Source organism: Alosa sapidissima, chromosome 20 (assembly GCF_018492685.1).
Source record: "Alosa sapidissima isolate fAloSap1 chromosome 20, fAloSap1.pri, whole genome shotgun sequence".
Lineage (NCBI taxonomy): Eukaryota > Metazoa > Chordata > Actinopteri > Clupeiformes > Clupeidae > Alosa > Alosa sapidissima.
The window spans coordinates 21,795,099-21,810,646 of record NC_055976.1 but is presented as its reverse complement, the minus strand read 5'-3'; the positions used below and the strand labels follow the sequence as shown (position 1 = coordinate 21,810,646).

The window sequence follows — 15,548 nt, the reverse complement described above, 5'->3', positions numbered from 1 at the left end:
CAGTGTTAATGCAGTCATGGGTGGGCGATGACCAACAGAGCCCATGGTGTCAGGGAAATGTGCCCAGACAGAGCTGTGGGAGTGAATGTGTGTGAGTGAATGTGTGTGTGTGTGTGTGTGTGTGTGTGTGTGTGTGTGTGTGTGTGTGTGTGTGTGTGTGTGTGTGTGTGTGTATGTATGTATGTATGTATATATGTGTGTGTGTGTGTGTGTGTGTGTGTGTGTGTGTGTGTGTGTGTGTGTGTGTGTGTATGTGTGTGTGTGTGTGTGTGTCGTGTGTAAGGGAGAGCTTTGCCTGTCACCAGCTCACACCACCCCCCCTGCACTTTGACAAACAGAACTGCATTGCACAAGCCCAAAACCAATGTTTAAAAACAAAAGAGTAACAAAATTACGCTTACTTTGTAAAATATATCCAGAGAGCTCTGAGTTTGACAAGTTTGTTATGGCAAAAAACAGAATGGTTTACATGTCTAAACGACCTTCATCCTCCTTCAAGGACAAAGGAGGAAACATTCCCTAAGCTATCACCTTCTAAAAGGACCTCACCCACACTCTCGTGGTGCCCCAAAGGCCTTGCATACATATACATCTCTCATGTCTCCGTTTCTCAACCCTTGCAAATTCCTCTCTCCAAGATGGCAGCCACATGTGTGTTTGGCTCAGGGAAGGTTATACTGTCAGTATGGCCGAGGTCTGATATCAACCAACCAAACAGAGATCAACCCAACAGCAAAATTCCTCCCAAAAAGAAACAGTGTGCTTTTCCCTTTTGATTTGTAATTGGTGGCTAACTGTTGGAGTTGAATGACTGACACAGGATCAGTGGAAGGAAGGCCTTGGGGTAGCCTTGCTTCAAGAGGACCGTGAACTCCTTTAAGGGAAAAATGCAAAAAGGTTGAACATCCAATTGGAGACAGATTACAAGCAGGTCGTATGTGCATTGCCTCAGAGTGTTTTTAATAAGTCTTTAGAGTTCTGCTGCACACATGTGCGTTTCTTTGAGGATGAAAGTGCCCCTATTCATTGTGTTCCTTACTGTGCTATTTACATATACATCATCATATTACAGCGAAGGAATATGTATGGGTGGTTGCACCCTGTGTCAATGATATGCATGGCATAACAGTAAAGTACAATATGGGTGTTCTAGTACACGGCTGCTACACTAGACCATGCATTGCTAATATGATCCCCTTCCGCTTAGTGGATCAGTCGTCATGGGAACACCAGCATGCGGACAGGAGGAAGGATGGAAAGATTAGAACAATCGGGGGGGAGGGGGGGGGGGCGGAACAAGAGGGGTGAAGACGGCGTCCACTGTATCCCGTCACGAGACGCTGGTCAAACACGGCAGTGGACCAGTGGAGGTTTAGTCTCTCCACACAACATTTCCTCCCAAAACAATTACTTTTTTTCCCCTAAAAAAGGCCTCAAGCCAGTATCCAATTTCGATCCTCTCTTTTTTAATTCCCCCCTCATCGCCCTCTTATGATATCAAGTTCATTCTGGTCCTTGCGCTAATTATTGTTTGGATCAAGTGAGTTTCATAGCATGGAACACAGGGCCCTTGCTCAGAGGTGAGGTCGTGGAGGTCTCGGTTTGTTTGGGGTAAACACCCTGAATAGGAGATTCTTTATGCTCCAACCCTCCAGCATCCATCTCTACACCCCCACAACACCTCCCTACTCCTCCCCTTCTCTTCTCCTCTTCTCTCCTTTCCTCTTCTCTTCTCTTCTCTCCACCCCTCTCCCCTCTCCCCTCTCCTCCTCCCCTCTCCTCTCCTCATTCTCTCTCTCCTCTCCCCTCTCTCTCTCCTCCTCTCTTCTCTTCTCCTCATTCTCTCTCCTCTCTTCTCCTCATTCTCTCTCCTCCTCTCTCCTCTCCCCTCTCTTCTCCCCATTCTCTCTTCTCTCCTCTCCTCTCCTCTCCTCTCCACCCCTCTCCTTGCCTCTCCACCCCTCTCCTCTCCTCTCCTCCTCCCCTCTCCTCTCCTATCCTCTCCTCCCCTCCTCTCCTTTCCTCTCCTCTTACCCCCTCTCCACTCCTCTCCTCTCCTCTCCTCTCCTCTCCTCTCCTCTCCTCTCCTCTTCTCTTCTCTTCTCTTCTCTTCTCTTTTCTTTTCTTTTCTTTTCTTTTCTTTTCTTTTCTTTTCTTTTCTTTTCTTTTCTTTTCTTTTCTTTTCTTTTCTTTTCTTTTCTTCTCTTCTCTTCTCTTCTCTTCTCTTCTCTTCTCTTCTCTTCTCCTCTCCTCTCCTCTCCTCCCCTCCTCTCCTTTCCTCTCCTCTTACCTCCTCTCCTCTCCACTCCTCTCCTCTCTTCTCCTCTCTTCTCCTCTCCACCCCCCTCCTCTCCACCCCTCTCCACCCCTCTCCTCTCTTCTCAGGAGCCAGTTCCCTCACTGTCCACACCTCCTGGACTCCATCCAAGGGTTTTGTTTAGCATTTCCCAGAAGGGCCAAGCAACAAGCGCAGCATGTTACCAGCAGGCATCAAACACCGCAACAGCAGCAGCAGCAGCAGCTGCTTCTGAGCGTCAGGGCTGAGGTCCTGGCTCCTGGGCCCTGGGGTCTGCAGAATCCGGGGGCCGCTCGCTTCTCCAAACGGCCCGGGACGAAGTATGCATGTGAAAACCACCGGCTTTTTCTTGTTATTGGTCGGGGGGAAAGTATGCATTTGAAGTGGACAGTGTTTGTTTGTAATTTGTGGTGCAGAAGTATGCATTTGAAGCTGGCCCGGCTTTGTTTAATAATTCATCTCCTTTTGAAAAGAAAGAGCGGCAGGCATCTAGGCAATAAGAAGGTCGCTGACTCAAAGCTGTCTGCTGCGAGGACAAGGCTGTGTTCCCTAATGGACTGGTCAAGGCCAGGGACAACTGAGGGAAACCATGTCCAGATAAGGAAAACGTTTCCTGACAAACACCAGCCCAAACAGTGGACGTTATCTTCATTCACCATTGCAGTTACATAGACTGCCATACAGAATAGAAACTGTTGTTATGGATGTCATTATGAAATATAACTGATATTTATAAAATAGATATAACAGTGACATATATGATATGGACAACACAGAACATATCTAATGTGCTATACACTGGATTTTGTTTTGTAGTCACTGGACAAATAACTATGGGACATAAAAGCGTAGTCACTGGACAAATAACTATGGGACATTAAAGCATTTAGTGGCTTCATAGGAAGTCTATCAAGCAAGCAAGACGGCAGTAAGACGTCAGTCCCTTCCTCCAAACGTCATTCACGACAAAAGCAGGTTTGGCTCCTGAACAGGAAGTGAGGTATATTCCCACACCACGTCGTTCTGCGGCAGCACGGAACGTTTCTCTGTCGAGAACTATAACTTTTTTATGGGCTCTCATTAAAATAAGAAAGCGAAAACCTTAACAGGTTGTTTTGTGCTACAACTTACTGCTTACCATGGTAACTTACAGGCAATGTGACATTATAAAAAACCCTTCATTTTCGTCAAACGTATTATAATGCCTTGATTTCAGCTTTGTGAGTAATGCATAACAAACTCTGACATCTGTTTATGAGACGGCTAGTCTTTCATAAAACACTTACCAAAGTCAAAGTGTGTAACATTCTCATTGCAGACATACTTTCTCCATGGACTGCAAGACTACTTAGGTGATTTGAACAGCTATTGGCTCATATAACCCTCTGAGAATAATATCATGCCAGAACAATTTTATGCCAGAAGAACTAAAAACTAAAAACTATTTAGATGAAGTATTCGTACAAATTGCGCATATTTGTATATCTCTATATGATGTATGTGTGTGTGTGTGTGTGTGTGTGTGTGTGCGTATGTGTGTTCACGTATGTGTGTGTGTGTGTGTGTGTGTGTGTGTGTGTGTGTGTGTGTGTGTGACTTGTTAGCAGTTGCTCTGCACATAGTTTCTCACTGTGGTTGGAAAGCTAACAGCATGCTACACATTTAGCACATTTACAGACATAAACACATATGGTGTGGCTCCATAAATACACAAACAAATGCACGCACACACACATTCACACAAGCACACACTAGCACACATTTATACAGACACACACACACACACACAATACAGCCCTCGTAATAAGCAGCGCCTGTGATTTTACTGTGAGTGGTTGTTGGCTGACAAGTGAAAGGCCGTCATTTGAGCCCCACAGTAAAACTATTCTGCGCTAATTATGCCTGACAAGAGGGAACTGAGAGAGACGAAGAGGGAAGTCCAACAAATTGGAGAATTATGGAAAGAGAGAAAGAAATAAAAAGAAAGAAAGGAATTTAAACAAGAAAAATATAGTTTAGTGGCAGGACGATGAGAAACACACATACAGCAAATTGAGCTACTGAGAAATAAGAGACAATACAGACTGACAGCGCCAGGCAGAGAGTCAGAGGTAAAGGAGAGAGCACACAATGCATAGACACCACAGAGTCCCAAAAACACATCTCCCTCCGTCCCATAGACACACCACAGAGTCCCAAAAACACATCTCCCCCCGCCCCATAGACACACAACATAAAGTCCCAAAAACACATCTCCCCCCGTCCCATAGACACACAACATAAAGTGCCAAAAACACATCTCCCTCCGTCCCATAGACGCACAACATAAAGTCCCAAAAACACATCTCCCCCCGTCCCATAGACGCACAACATAAAGTGCCAAAAACACATCTCCCTCCGTCCCATAGACACACAACATAAAGTGCCAAAAACACATCTCCCTCCGTCCCATAGACACACAACATAAAGTGCCAAAAACACATCTCCCTCCGTCTCATAGACACACACATAAAGTGCCAAAAACACATCTCCCTCCGTCCCATAGACACACCACAGAGCCCCAAAAACACATCTCCCTCCGTCCCCGCCTCAATCCCAAACTCTGGCTAAAGAGTTTAGTTGGCCCTCGCTTGGCTTCAAATGGAAAAGCAATCACATCTAATCTAATCACACACACACACACACACACACACACACACACACACACACACACACACACACACACACACACACACACACACACACACACAAACACACAAACACACTTTCCAAGCTTCAGTGGAGCTGTAGGAGTGTGTTGAGCAGGGTGAATGTGAGCCAGGATGCTGGAGGCTCTGTGCTCTCAGTGCTGTTACCCAGAAGCAGCTGCTGTATATGGAGCTGGATGTGGGGCTGGATATGGGGCTGTGTGGGGCTGGATATGGGGCTGTGTGGGGCTGGATATGGGGCTGGATATGGGGCTAGATTTGGGGCTGGATATGGGGCTGGATATGGGGCTGGATATGGGGCTGGATATGGGGCTGTCTAATAGCTGTTCCAGAGCAACCTGCCAGCCAAACCCCACGTTTGGCTGGCAGGTTGCTCTGGAACAGCTATTAGAGCTCCAGCCCTATTTAGCCTCAGAGAGCCGTAGAGCACCATGCCAGAGGGGCTTATAAAGAGGATTAATGGCTTAACAAGTCCAGTGTGTACATGCGAGTACCTGTGTTTTTGAGTGCGTGTGTGTGTGTGTGTGTGTGTGTGTGTGTGTGTGTGTGTGTGTGTGTGTGTGTGTGTGTGTGGAAGTGTATGCGATGTAAAATGATCACTAAAGAAATTGCCTGTCTATACTTTTATACTTTGAATTTCTTGTGTCTCAATGGCTTATACATACACACAGACACACACAGATGCCCAGAAATGGACAATTGAAAAATCTATCTATCTATCTACTGTATCTATCTATCTACTGTATCTATCTACTTATCTATCTACTTATCTATCTATCTATCTATCTATCTATCTATCTATCTATCTATCTATCTACTGTATCTATCTATCTACTGTATCTATCTATCTATCTACTGTATCTATCTACTTATCTATCTATCTATCTATCTATCTATCTATCTACTGTATCTATCTATCTATCTATCTATCTATCTATCTACTGTATATCTATCTATCTATCTATCTACTATCTATCTGGACTACTTTTTGCACCTCCACCATGACACTCACTCTCTTGAGCACCTTGCCAGGCACACATAACTAAGGACTATGGTTGGACTACTGTTTGCACCTTCACCATGACACTCACTCCCTTTAGCACCTCACCAGTCCTGGCCCTGTCACTACAAGCGTCTTATGCTTGATCACCCTCAAGCTTTCTTAATTTAACTTATATAGTGTATTTAGTATTTAGTTTTGTTAGTTTTCTTATCTGTCTTATCTTCTACTTCTTATCTGTCTTATCTTCTACTGTCTTTATTGTACAGTGGAGTTTAGTTATATGTTTATACTTATGTTTACCATTTCTGCTGTAAGTGCATGTTGTGTGTTATTTCTGTATGCTACTGAGACCCTTTAATTTCCCCTTGAGGATCAATAAAGTATCTCTCTCTCTCTCTTTACAACAACTCTTTACACACACTGTCTATAAATTAACCTGTTTGCAAATCTGCTTTAAGAAATGTGTTGATTTTCATACTCACAGTAGGGTACATCTCTACCAGTAGTATTGCATACTTATAAACCCTTTAAAACCCCACCCACCCACAGACCCACTGCGCCCATGTGAGCCTCTCCTCATACTGCACATGTGCAGTGAGGGCACCCAGGGGACACTACGGGCCATGACAACGTCACTCCAGTGGACAACACTAGAACAATACACACAGCAGTGCCGCAGAAACCACCCTGCAGCTGCAAATAGCCTGGGCGAGCGCACGCTGGACGCTCAATGTGCTCATTACCGGGAGACACAACACGGCCACTCCACTGCTCACAGTGTCCATGCTCGTGACACAGGGGTCACCTTGGCATCAAGAGACCCACGCACGCACGCACACACACACTAGAGCTCACTCAATTGATTCCACTACTAGAGCAGAAAAGGACAGACACGGGTGTGAGACACCTTGCATGTCTTGTGTGCTAAAGTAAGTTCCGAAACAATAAAATCAATCTATCACTCTCTTTCACTCACACACACACACACACACACACACACACACATTGAGGGGAGGCGAAGCACCTACCATCACTGCTGCCGCGGGCGACCAGTACGTCCGGTGAGGGGGTCTGTCGCGAGCGCGAGCCGAAGGAGTCCAGGCTGTCGAAGGAGTCCTCTCTCCCGTGGCGGGGGGGAGAGAGCGAGTCACTGCGCTCAGAGTCCCAGCAGTCGATGTAGCCGCTGTCCCGGATGCTACGCTTAGGACTGTCACAGTCCTCCGCTTCCTGCCAATACACACACACATGCACACACACACACACACACACACACACACACACACACACACACACACACACACACACAGGTTCAATTTCTCTGAAATAGCCTCTGATGTTACAGCTCATAACTTGTTATGTTAAGTTGATGTTCCATATTGTTCCGCTCCTCCCCATAGAATTGTTCTGCTGTTCTGCTCCATGTCTCCCTCGGTTCCCCACGTTCCCTTCTCCGGGCCTCTCTGAGTTCCCGCACTAATGAAAGGGAGACATTTCCTTCCTTCCATTCAACACAAACGCTCAGCGCACAGACACGGTTCTCCCTGCCTCTTCCTCCTCTGCTCCATCCATCTCTTTCTTTCTTTCTTTCTTTCTTTCTTTCTTTCTTGTCTTTTCTTTCTCAACAAATACTTTTTTGCATTTCTTTCTTTCTTACTTTTTGCCTTTCACTCTTTCTTTCTCATTCACTTACTCTCCTCCTTCCTCCTTCCTCTGGCTTTCCCCTGTCCGAGTCTCCGTACTGCTGCCCCGTCCACTGGATGTCATTTCACGGTTCGCAGGGCTAGTCCGATGTGAGATGTGGGCGTAGGGTGCAGTTTTGGCTCTGACACTGATGTTCTCATAAGCTCAGAGAGTGCTCCAGATCTCTGGTAAAAATCATCCGAGCACCTCCGAGAGACAGGCCATGGCCTCAGAGGTATTCAGCAACTGCAGGCTCTCATTTCTGGCCTTAGTGATTTTATTCGGTGAGTCCGAGGAGACTTTTCTCCACTTGTGAAACTCGCCCAGTGGATGCAGACTTTGCCGCTAATCATGTATTTGTTTGCGTTTTGTTTGGACACAAACAAAACGATGTTATCTATATGGACCATCAGGTGAAACGAAACACCGCAACTCAGTCTGGCCTGGTCGGTACAAAATGGTCTGGGGGCGTTGTTGTTCAGGTATGCCTTTAAGTGGATTTAGGCTATCGTTTTACAGAGCACTGTGAATGGCCAGTCACGCTCCAGTGTCCACTATAGGAGTGGGTTAACATTGTGGAGGGCTTGGTGTCTCACGGCTAGAGACTGATTTATATTGACAAGGTATGATCATGCAGGGATTTGGACGTGACTGGCGATGTTACGCTGTGTTCATTTATTGAGCACGTGGAGACAGCAGAGGAGCCATTTAGTGCATGATTTCAGTGTACAGTTTCTAACACTTTTGAACCAACAACACATGACGACACAACCCATTTAGCCTTCTCTCTCCCACCCTCTCCCTCTCGGACTATCTATCTATCTGCATCTCTCTCTCTCCGTCTCTCTTCATTGATTGATTGAAGTTTTGTGCTGTTGTGCAAGGCAATAAAGTACAATTCAAAATCTCCGTCTCTCTTTCACTCTCTCTCTCTATCCATCTCTTTCTCTATCTGTCTCATTCTTTGTCCCTCCCTCTTTCTCTCTCTCTCTCTATCTATTTCTCTCTCTCTCTCTCTCCCTGTGGTTTATCCTGGTTGAAGGAGGACATGGATGGCAGGGGGTTGGCAGGGACAATGGCTGCCTTTGATTGGCTGCATTCTTTCCATCACCCCAATCTGTCCACTAAAAGGTGACCGTTAACCAGCAACGCACACACATGCGCGCGCACACACACACACACACACACACACACACACACACACACACACAGGCACGCACACACAGGCACGCACACACACGCACACACACGCGCACACACACACACACACACACACAGGCACGCACACACAGGCACGCACACACACGCACACACACACACACACACACACATCCATACAGTATCCATACACAGAAAGCAGCACCGTTCAACAGCCACACACAAACACATCTATCATCCTTCTGGAAGCTTCTAATAAAAGAACTGAGTCCATCTCTGGTCTCAAATGACCCCCTCTGTAGACCGCCGCGTCATCACCAACGGCCAGACAGAGGCACGAGATCATCAAACGCACAGTCAGAGCCATGCAGACACCCGCTGCAAATAATGGCCCTTATTCTTCATTGTGTACAGCAGCGCGGAGGCTGAATTCACTCTCTGCTAGAATGGACAGTCTGTTTGGGAGAGTGGCCGGCAGCTGTGAAAGTGCTTTGCGGGGACAGCGCCATCACGGCCGTTATACAAGGGACACCCATCACATGACGGGCCCAAGAAATAAATTGCAGCCGGGTGACATCATTCCCCCTTGAGCGTGCGGCGCGCTCCACGAGTTTGCTCAGCGGGTGTGCACGTGTGTCTGCGTCTGTTTGGGTGTGTGTGTGTGTGTGTGTGTGTGTGCGCGAGTGTGTGTGTGTGTGTGTATGTGTGTCTGAACATATGCTGTGTCTATAAGTCTGTGTTTCTGTATGTGTGCCTGTGCATGTATGTGTGAGTGTGTGTGTGTTTGTACATGTGTGCCTATGCTGTGTCTATAAGTCTGTGTGTCCGAATGTGTGTGTGTGTGTGTGTGTGTGTGTGTGTGTGTGTGTGTGTGTGTGTGTGTGTGTGTGTGTGTGTGTGTGTGTGCGTGTGTGCATGTGTGTGTGTACCTATGCTGTGTCTATAAGTCTGTGTGTGTGTGTGTGTGTGTGTGTGTGTGTCTGTACCTATGCTGTGTCTATACAGTAAGTCTGTGTGTTTCTGTGTGTGTGCCTGTGTCGTATGTGTGTGTGTGTGTGTGTGTGTGTACCTATGCTGTGTCTATAAGTCTGTGTGCCTGTATGTGTGTGTGTGTGTGTGTGTGTGTGTGTGTGTGCGTGTGTGTGTGTGTGTGCTATGACTATCAGTGTGTGTTTGTGTGTGTGTTTGTGTGCTATGACTATCAGCGTGTGTGTGTGTGTATGTGTGGTATGACTATCAGTGAGTATGTATGTACGTGAGTTTGTCTGTGTGTGTGTGTGTGTATGTCTGTGTCTGCATGTGTCATCAGGGACCTGTAAAATCCACAACTGTGGCGCTCTGGACCCCTTGAACCCAGCATGCACCGGCACCGGCACAGGCAGCCGCGGTGGCGGGGTCCCGTCCTGAGCTCATGGCTGGCACGAGGACAGATCCTCTCCTCTCCGTCTGCAGTGGACACAACTGTCTGAGGTCATGGCCAGAGAATGATGGTAGGGAGAGGAGGGTGGGGGGGCAGAGCACCTTTCCTTCCCCAGAGAAGATGCCCAAGCCTGGCTGGGACAGCTGTGATAACTCCCTACTTCAGTCCAATCCTGGATCTCTATGGATCACAGTGTTTCCCATACATTGACTTATTTGTGGCGGCCCACCACAATATCAACATTGACCACCACACAATGATTTTCCAGGTTGTACTAAATTGTGCTTAAATCTGGTTCATCATAACCACGCTATGCTAATTTGTTAAAAACTGTTGAATTCAAGATAATTCTGCAAACCTACCCCCACAAATAGAATTCAGTTCTGTGGGAAACACTGTGATCAGGACCGCAACCCCCAAAATCCATCATTGTACTATAAACATCATAACCTATAGACGGTCTTCAAAACAAGCTGTCTTCATCATTTTATGATAGATTGTAGCAAAGCAAAGGCCCTTGGGAAATGTATTCTTGAACTTGAGGAAACAGTCTGCAAATTCCACTTCCTCTCGTACCTTTCGCATCTGTGACAGAAGCCCTTCAAACTCCTTCAGGTCCAGCGTCGGGCCGCTGTAAGACGCACAGCTGTTTGCAGCCTTTCCCAGCCAGTAAATGGTGATCAGCACCTGCGACCATAAAAACAAGCCAATAAGCAAACACACTCACACACACACACACACACACACACACACACACACACACACACACACACACACACACACACACACACACACACACACACACACACACACTCATCTGAACAGACCGCTCTCAATTCCAGAGAGGGGGGGGGCAGCCAATGTCACTTCACGGTATATAAACGCCACGTTACATAAGTCACGCATAAGTCAATCTGCAGACGTCTTGATCATCTGAGCACATTTTTCCACTTGGTTATCGGTGCGAGCCAGCCTGCAGCCAAAGCTAGGTGAAGCTAGTTCTGTTTGAGAAAACGCCATCCATAACCCTCATCTGGGAGTGTTCCGAGCCTAGCAACGCTAATGTGGCTCCACCACTGGACAGACAAGAGAAGACGTAAAGGATGGAGAAGCAAACACCTGCCTGTCTGACGTCATGCCAGACAATGCACCAAAACACAAAATGAGTCCCTTTCCGCAAAGGTTGCAAGTAATCATGATCAAGGTTTGCAATCCAAACAAACCAATGCACACACACACACACAAGTGCGCACACACACATGCGCGCACACACACACACACACACACACACACACACACACACACACACACACACACACACACACACACACACACACACGCACTGGTGGAGATATGAGGGTGTGCTGAAAGGCTTTGTCTGCTGGTGGCTCTGTGTCTCTGTATGTGTCTAAACCCAATCAGGCCCTGTGTGTTTATCCTGCGCCCCTGCACAAACAAGACAACAAGACAAGAGCCGCCCTCATGTCCCTCTCACCTCTCCCCACACCACATCACACCGCTTCACACCATTCCACTCTACCCCACCCGATCCCACTCTACCCCACTCTACCCCACTCCACTCCACACCATTCCACTCTACCCCACCCGATCCCACACCATTCCACTCTACCCCACTCTACTCCACACCATTCCACTCTACCCCACCCGATTCCACTCTACTCCACACCATTCCACTCTACCCCACCCGATTCCACTCTACTCCACACCATTCCACTCTACCCCACCTGATCCCACTCTACTCCACCCCACTTCACTACTTCTGGCCTGTCAGCAGCCCTCACACACAGACAGGCACAACACAAGGCACTTGACATGGACACCTTCATCGTGAGTAAGTGTGTGTGTGTGTGTGTGTGTGTGTGTGTGTGTGTGTGTGTGTGTGTGTGTGTGTGTGTGTGTGTGTGTGTGTGTGTGAAAGAAAGAGAAAGAGAGAGAGAGAGAGATGATGTGAATGTGTGTGTGTGTGTGTATTGTATACAGGGAGCCTACGTCATGCGAGTGCACTGAAACTGCACTGACTCAGCAAATAGAGCAGAGAATCCCAAGAGCTCCTTTGTCACTGTATTTCAACCCCAGTCACTAATGCATAGCAAGCCCCCCTCCCATCGCACACACACACACACACACAAACACACACACACGCACACGCACACGCACACGCACACGCACACGCACACGCACACGCACACGCACACGCACACACACACACACACCCATACGATGCGCACACACACACACAGGCCTGCATATATTACATTTTTTTGGTTTGTAATTAAGGAAGCTTTACAGGTATGTGAGAAATTGCCTCACAGGCCCCAGCCCCCCGTCAAAAGTGATCAGGGAGGCAATGCATTCTTATGAAGCCAGCACTACAACAGCTTAGTGTGGGGGTGGGGTGGGGGGGTAGAGGTTTGAAATACGTATATGAAGAAATGATTAGTTGCAGCTCTCCGTCTCTCTCTCTCTCTCTCTATGTCTCTATCTCTCTCTCTCTATCTCTCTCTCTCTATTTTTTTCTCTCTCTCTCTCTCTATCTCTCTATCTATCTCTGTCTCTGGCCCTTTCAGTGTGACGCCCAACCCACCCTCCATCAACAACAGCAGTGCAGTGCTCATGTGAAGAAACTTCTAGAAGGCTCATAGAGAGCAGGGACTGGCAGCTTCCACCAGCAAATCTGAACATGGCTGCCGGCCGGGCTCATCCTGGCACACTTTTGCTCTCTCACACTTCACCCAATCCGCCTGTCACCAGCAGATCGCTCACCACAGAGGCCAAATGAGGAGGATTCCACCAGAGGTTTCACACAGAGATTCCATGGTCTGCCTTAACAGGTGCCTAAACCAAGCTTTCAATGGCACATCCAGAATGGTGCAACATACTTTAACATTAGGGCTCCAGCAACTCATCGGTTAATTGATTAGTTGTCAACTATTAAACTAATTGCCAACTATTTTGGTACTCGATTAATTGGTTTGTGGAAATATGTCAAAGGCCTCACAACAACGTCCAGTCTGACAGCTCTGATGCCCACAGGGTTTCAGACCCCTGCTTTCTCTCAGCCACTCACAGTAGCTGTCAATCATCTCTGATAGACAGAAGATGGCCACACCACGCCCGTCCAGCACAATAGACTCTTTTAGGCGCTCAGAGCCAGTCTTGCGCTGCCCCAACGAGAGACTTACACAACCAGCTTGACATGCAGGAGGCAAGCGATCAGTATTTACTCATAAACACACCAGGACGTGTTTACTCTGTGTGTGGGACTGTCCAAACATGCAGTAATGCCAGTGTTTACCCAAACTAAGCCTTCATAACACCCTCAGTTATCATAAGAGCATCTCGAAATCCAAATCTGACAAAGGAGCATCCTCGTTTACTAAACATCTGGACGCCGAGGCCTGCCGAGGAGGACTGCTCTGTAACAGCTGGACTCTGAGGGCTGTGTGTGGAATCGCTGTGCATTTCTGGGTCCACTCTAGGGAGGACAATACAGTAGTGTCCCTTTTGCAGGGTGCAGCCATTCCCACTATAGCTAACTGTCAGCTGTCTGCAATGCTAAACAAACACAAGCGCACACGCACGCACACATGTGCACACACACACACACACACACACACACACACACACACACACACACACACAATGTTGTTGTCTCCATAAACCATGCCAGGATATGCCCTATCGAAACTACCGTAGGGCACAAACGTCACGCCTTGCCTGCAAGAGCACGCTCACGGTTTTGTTTCATAAGCACGGGAGGCAGGTGGAGCGGCAGGTCTGACATTCTTACAGGATGAGCACAGAGCCTGAACACACACAGGCACCGCGGAGGACAAGACAAGCACATCAAAAATGCAGCACAGGCGCACACACACACACACACACACACACACACACACACACACACACACACACACACACAAACACAAACATACACACACACACACAAACAAACACACACAAACACACACAAACACACATACACATACACACACACACACAGGGCAGAGGGATGTGAGCGAGGGAGAGAAGGAGAGAGAGAGAGAGATGAAGAAACAGATGTCAGGAGAGAGAGATAAATAGACAGGCAGACTGAGAGAAAAGGGAGAGGAGAGAGAGAGGAAGAGAGAAAGGAGAGACTGACAGCTACATTCAGGGAGATACAGTTGATCAACACTTACATTCTTTAGCCTCCTGCTGCAGTCGGATCCTCTGCAGAAAAGAGAGAGAGAGAGGGGGGAGATTGTTACCTGAAGGTGAACAGCATTCAAAACGACAACCAAATGAATTAACAGAAGCCGGTGGAGAGGGGTAAACAACCCCTGTGGAAAAACCCCCAGAGAGAGAGAGAGAGAGAGAGAGAGAGAGAGAGAGAGAGAGAGAGAATAGCAGTGTTTCACCTCGCACTAGCTGCAGTCTGACGCCAGCCCTGCCTCCCGCTGTCTCTGCACACTCGCTCACTCGCTGGCTCTGACGTCCCTACTCGAGGCTTTTCCCCTTTAAAGATGACTCTAGTCTACATCACATGGAGGAAGGCCTCAAATGCCTCTCACTCTCTCTTTTTCTCTCTCTCTCTCTCTCTCTCTCTCTCTCTCTCTCTCGCTCTCTCTCACACACACATACACACACACACACGCTCTCTCGTCTCTCTCTCTCTCTCCATCTACTCTTCCCTCCCTCCTTCCCTCCCTCCTTCCCTCCCTCCTGCCCTCCCTCACTGCTCTCTCGCTCTCACTCACGCCTGCGTTCACTCCTGCTCGTCTTGAAATATGCACAAGCTCCCAAAACACACTGGCCCAAACAGGCAACCAGGCAGGCAAGTAAGCAGGGAGGGCAGGCAGGGGAGGTTGACTTTCCCCACAGACTCAGTCCAGCCTCCATCCCGGCTGCCCCACGATACAACTCTCCGCGCACATCTCTATGGAAACCAGACTTGAGACCGCAATACATATGTATTTGTATTCATGTGCATAAGGTGCTGCATCAGTCCGAATGCTCCAAGATCTCTCCCTGCCTGTTTTTGAACCAAGTGTTCTGTTTCCACAGCAACTGTTATTTCACTTTCCGGATGAGTCGGTCACAGTGTTTTAGCGCTGCTGTAATCAGCCGCCTTCAGATCTGTTTCTCAAACTGCACTATCTAATCCATGATGATGGGAGCAGGGAGTCAGGGCTAGGAGGACAAAGATGGATGAAGAGAAACCGTGACGGAGGAGGAAGCAGGAAATGATGACAGAGGGACAATGACCCGTGAGGACAACAG

General features: G+C 47.8%; 1 protein-coding gene across 13 annotated transcripts in view; it reads right to left on the bottom strand.

Annotated features, from left to right (window-relative positions):
• Positions 1-15,548, bottom strand: part of limch1b (LIM and calponin homology domains 1b) — a 125,020-nt gene that overhangs the window by 26,612 nt on the left and 82,860 nt on the right. For 12 of the 13 annotated variants that reach the window (XM_042075351.1, XM_042075347.1, XM_042075349.1 and 9 more), the window contains 3 exons: positions 14,468-14,498; positions 10,842-10,952; positions 7,036-7,234 (listed from right to left, as the gene is read on the bottom strand). In XM_042075351.1, coding sequence (XP_041931285.1) covers positions 7,036-7,234; positions 10,842-10,952; positions 14,468-14,498 — 341 coding nt within the window. Of the gene's footprint in view, positions 1-7,035; positions 7,235-10,841; positions 10,953-14,467; positions 14,499-14,686; positions 14,816-15,548 lie in introns of those variants that run through there. The other variant, XM_042075358.1, reaches the window with a different exon arrangement.